The sequence below is a fragment of the Volvox carteri genome (assembly GCF_000143455.1).
Source record: "Volvox carteri f. nagariensis unplaced genomic scaffold VOLCAscaffold_137, whole genome shotgun sequence".
NCBI classification, from domain to species: Eukaryota; Viridiplantae; Chlorophyta; class Chlorophyceae; order Chlamydomonadales; family Volvocaceae; genus Volvox; species Volvox carteri.
In genome coordinates, this window is record NW_003307680.1 from 83,030 (window position 1) to 88,153 (window position 5,124).

The following is a 5,124-nucleotide window of genomic DNA, read 5'->3' on the forward strand; positions in this document are numbered from 1 at the left end:
TGCAACGCACGCAGCGACGGAGCTACGGCCCACCCGCGCGAACAGCGCGCTCTAGTCTGTCCGTCGTTCCGTCTCTCCGTCTGTCCACCAAGTCGTCGGTTCAATCCACCGCGATTTCTTTTATGTTTTTTTCGCTGCGACGTTTCTTGTTTTATTTAGTTTTTTTTTTCGTTGCTCGCATTTATATTGTTTTAATCGCATTTCACGGCTCGACGGCATTTCACGCCTCTGCGCGGCTCAACATCTCTCCTTCCCCGATTCCCCGGACGCCTCTGCACATCTTGCCTCGCTGCTCCGCCAATGGACGTTGCTCGCGTTTATATTGTTTGGATCGCATTTCACGGCTTGACGGCGTTTCACGCCTCTGCGCGGCTCAACACCTCTCCTTCCCCGATTCCCCGGACGCCTCTGCACAGCTTGCCTCGCTGCTCCGCCAATGGACGTTGCTCGCATTTATATTGTTTGAATCAGAATCGCGCATTTCACGGCTTGACGGCGCTTGGCTTTGCTCTCTTGTTGAGTATGCACGCTTAGCTGCGCGTGTCCGACTTTCTTTGTGTGCACGTCTCCGCGTGGGCGTCTGTTGCAGCATCGACTTTGCTTTTCATCCGGCCCCCGGCTGGACCATGCGCGTTTTATGCTCCGGCTGCTGCGTCCTTTTGCGTCGGCTTTTGTGTTCTCGGATTCTGCGTGCGGATGGAATGTGTTGGATCGATAACCTTCCTGCGACTTTTGGCTTTGCGATCGTCTTTGCGATCCTAGCTGCCATAACATTTATCCGCTGTTTTGGGCTTTTCGCAGTGCGTATTCTTGTGCGTCCAACTCCCCGCTTTGAGCTTCGCGTGATGAATCTTGCGTGTTGGGCTCGTTCTGCGCTTTCGGCTCTGTGCGTTCGACTTTCCGTACTCAGCCGTTATCGCACTAAAACTTGATTCGACGCAACCGACTGTAACCGTCGCGGTCCGGCTTTGCGGCCTAACAAGGTATAGGCTTTATGAGCTTCGCTTTTTCCGTCCTCAACTACGCGTCTTCGTGGGAGTCGTAGCCGCCGTGGTACAAACGAATGTATTTCGCGAATGTTAGCCCAAGGCCGGTGACGTCTGGCGAATGAAAACCGACTTATGAGAACAAGGTTGCATCACGTCAAGGTTGCGCCTGCGAACGTTCGCTATAGGAGGTATAAAATCCGGGGCTGCCTGTAATATATAGCTAGAGCCTCGCATGTCATATAGCAACCACGATTCCTGCGCACTGGACCTTGTACGCTTCTCTCAGCAACATGGCACCCAAGTGAGTAGTCCATCGCTGCGTTAGCTGTTTATTATGGCAACCTTTATTACTCGCTATTCGCTGCGCCGCAGGCGTTGTGCCACTATAGATCCGTCGTCTGCGCCGCCAGCGAAACAGGCGCACCAGGAAACAACCGCGCCAGGAAGCACGCCTGAAACAACCACCGCGAGCTCGGCATCGACTGCAACACCGACTAGCCCTGCTTCGTGCAGCGCTCCCGCTTCAAGGTATGGTTCGGACGTTGTGACCAAGCGGCCCGCTAGCTGTGTTTCGTCTTGCGTTTGCGCTTACGGTTGCGACTGTGTCTTGCATATGCAACCTACGATTTAGTTTTGTTCGTTGTCGGCTACATACGTGGAGGACGCGGACAATTTTGTTGTGCGTGACATGCTGTGCACTCCTTCGGGGTTGTCTTACAATTGTTGGACGTTTTAAATCGTGTTAGAAAACGCGTGTCGTTCAACTTATAGCGTTCAGCGCCAGTACTTTCACTGTAGTCCCTCTGCTCAACCCGTCAATATAACCGTCAATATAACCCGTCAATATAACCGTCAATATAATCCGTCAATATACCGCCTTCTATACATGAGCAGTCCAGCTATTACTTCGACCTTGCTCTGCTATAATATCTAAAAGAAGTACATAAGCAGTCCAGCTATTATTTGGGCCTTGCTCTGTTGTATTAGCTACATGGTCAGATTGGTCCGTGCTCTCGCCGGTTTGGCCGGATTGGTCGGCGTAGGATGTCTTATACGTTTTGAGTTCCATACCTTTGCTGCTGCCGATTTTCACTCCTACAGTTGACTGCCGACGCTTGCGGTTTGTGCGCGTGCCCGCGTTTCATTGCGTTTTCGACACATCCAGCACGCGATATTCCGTTCAGCTGCTTAGCCGTGCCCACATAGATGCACGTTATATTCCAACGTAAAGTAATCTTTCTGCTTCGACACCCGCGCTCCAAACAAACGTGCGACCCGGTATTAAACCTGCACTTTACCCGTGTCGGCTACATGCTCGCTGTGCTATCATTTCATCACCGATCCGACGTACAGCCCCGCCAGCACCTCGGTAAGCTTCCAGCTTACCTTTACAGCGGGGCCCGCGCAAGTCGGTACCGACCGCCTGTGGAGCGGCCTGCGCTGCAATACTGCGACCATCGTGGGTGGCCCGGCGACGAACGGGCTTGTGCTCCTTCAGATTGACAGCGCCGTACTGGCTAGCATTCAGACAAACAAGTGGTATGGAGTCGTAGTTGAGGTTACGCACGTCCAGTCGGCTATTTTACCGGCTGGTGTCGTAAATCGCTTCGCGGGGGTTTTGGTGAATACTTTCAAAACCACTGCCAGGAGCGAGGTTAGATCCAGTCAGGCCAGGCGTGTATGGAGTATCCTTACGGCCCGCTTGCGTTTGCCGGCCCTTAATCCGTATGTGAAACCGTCTGTAAATGAGGGCAGCTATCCTACTGACGGCAGCGCACTCCTTGTCTTGCCGTTTGGGGAGCCATTCACCAGCGGGCCGTACCGAAAGATCAGTGCCTATCTAGCTTGTAACGACATGAATGACATACGAGTTGGGGAGATTGAGCTCGCGTATGATCCCAGCACCCCGTCCGCCTATTGTCAGCTCGTCAGCGACGCCGGCAGCCTGAGCATTCCACTTTATCTGTTCGGTGCGAAAGTAAGCGGCACAAACTCTCAGTACAGCCCGACCGTGTGGATAAACGGCACACTTACTGCTGCGGCACTTCGACCCGGCCAAGATATGCGTACTTTCCCTGCTCATGTACGTGCATTTATCAGTGCAACGCAGCAGCATGCACGGCAATCAGTCGAGACTGACAACATGTTGCTGGCCTGGGAGCAGCGCGAATGGCCTGGGAGCGTCACGACCTTGCCGCAGGACGGCACGCATGCCCGTGCCGTCCTGTCTCCCAATCCCAGCGTTAGCAGCATTGTCAACGACCGCAGAGTGCTTCCGCTTATAATGACGGTCAGCCAGCGACAGTACCCCGTGTGCAGCGACAGCCCGGAAGTGTTGCGCCAGCTTCCTGGTTTCGATACCTTCTTCGCGGACTTGCCGTACGATGATGCTGAAATCCGAGCCGCGTTTTGCGCGTCGCGGCCGTTCAGCATCGTCGGCGCAGCTACTACTACTACCATTGGGCGCACCACTTTCGTAACCGCTTTTCAGCAATAGCTGCAACGCATATAGTGCCTACACTGCGGGACCGACCTTGCTATTTGCGAGCTGTGCGGATGGTGTGGATTATGCATGCCTGGACTTAGTTTTTTTTTTTACATGCGTGTACACGTACAGTTGGCGCCATTTGGTTTGGATATTCCTCTTTGAGCGTTGCTTTATTGGTTTCTGTTTGGCTTGCTGCCACGGGGCTTGCTGCCGATGCCTAGCTTTGTAGTTGCCGTGCCTCGTTTTGTACGATTGCGGTTGCATTACAATAGAATCGCGGTGCACTCTTGCTTGTTTGCTATCCTCTGCTTTCGTTGTGAGATTTAGAGCTTTTGCGCCTCGTCTTATACGCTGACGTTGAAACCGACAATCTGCTCGTTACGCCGTTAATTGTTGCATTGCCTTGCGTTGGCCTGCACGTCATAATTCCTTCTGTACGTTGAGATGCAGCGTCTTATTTTGAACGTCTACTTCTGTGCGGTCGATTCGGTGACTTGACGCACCGCCTCCTGTGCTTGTTGTTTCTTCCTCGTTTACCTGTGCGTCATACTTGGTTTTGTACGTTTGAGTGGTGTGTCCTGCTTTGTGCGTCTGCATTTGTATGCCCGATTGGGCGAGTGGGTGAGTCGACGTGCTCGTTCTTAGTTTTACAGCTTCTACGTTTCGTGTTGTACAGCTGATTGTTGTGTTGCAGCTTACGTGCATGCTTCTCTTTAAGTGAATGCTGGGAATTATTTAGTCCTGTAACCCCGGTATGCGGATGTGGCGTCGCATGCGCTCTCATCCGAATACCGGGGTTACAGGCGTCAAAATTGGTATGCCGCGCCAATTTTGACGACACGCTCGATCGGCATACAGCCGTCCTGGCTGCTGGGTTCGACTCCCACACGAGCGTAGCAACGTTGCTGTCGCCGCCTGTACCTACGGTTTTTGCTTTGTGCGCGCCTCCAACTTTGCGCATCTCCAGTTTTGTGCACCGGGCGCAGATTTATTTATGCTATCCGATTTACCTAACCAAGCTCGACTCCTCTTTGTGCGCCTCTCCAAAATTGTGCACATCGAGGTTTGCGCGGTGCTGGGCCTTGTGCGTTTGTTTCTGTTTCGGCCCCAACTTTGCATCTCCAATGCCTCCGCCTCGAATTTTGCATTTTGTACTCCTATTTATAACGTGTTCGCACTAGAACGTAAATCACAAAAACTCTCTACCGATTACAGCTGTTACCAGCCGCCGCCTTGCACTTTGCACGCATGGCAGTTTGCACCGGGCCTTATGTGTGGAGTTGTGTTGTGGCCCCGGCTTTATACCCTATACTTTGCGTGTTCACCTCTGCGTATCTCTTCCAACAGCAACAACCTGTCCGCTCTAGAATTCACGCGCTGAATCTTCTTCTGCAACCAGCTTCGCACGTTAAATATACTCTTTGCATCTTCCTCTCCTCCGCGTCAAACTTCCCGCATTCAGTTTTGCGCGTCTACCATTCCGCATATTAACGTTTTCCCGCTTCATTTCCACTCTCGACTGAGCGCAACTGTGCTCGGCCTTGTGCCTTTCCGATTTTCGCTTTATGCGCGCCTCCAACTTTGCGCATTTCCAGTTTTGCGCACCGGCCCAAACTTTGCATATCCAATTCCTCCGCCTCGAATCTT

The 5,124-nt window shown here is 52.6% G+C and overlaps 1 protein-coding gene across 1 annotated transcript; it reads left to right on the top strand.

Moving 5' to 3' along the window:
• Nucleotides 1-1,279: 1,279 nt before the first annotated feature.
• On the top strand, nucleotides 1,280-3,486 carry VOLCADRAFT_100687 (uncharacterized protein; the record flags this gene model as incomplete). Its single annotated transcript, XM_002959217.1, has 2 exons — nucleotides 1,280-1,290; nucleotides 2,343-3,486. 2 exons carry the CDS (start codon nucleotides 1,280-1,282, stop codon nucleotides 3,484-3,486), a joined length of 1,155 nt encoding a protein of 384 aa, XP_002959263.1.
• Nucleotides 3,487-5,124: the final 1,638 nt, after the last annotated feature.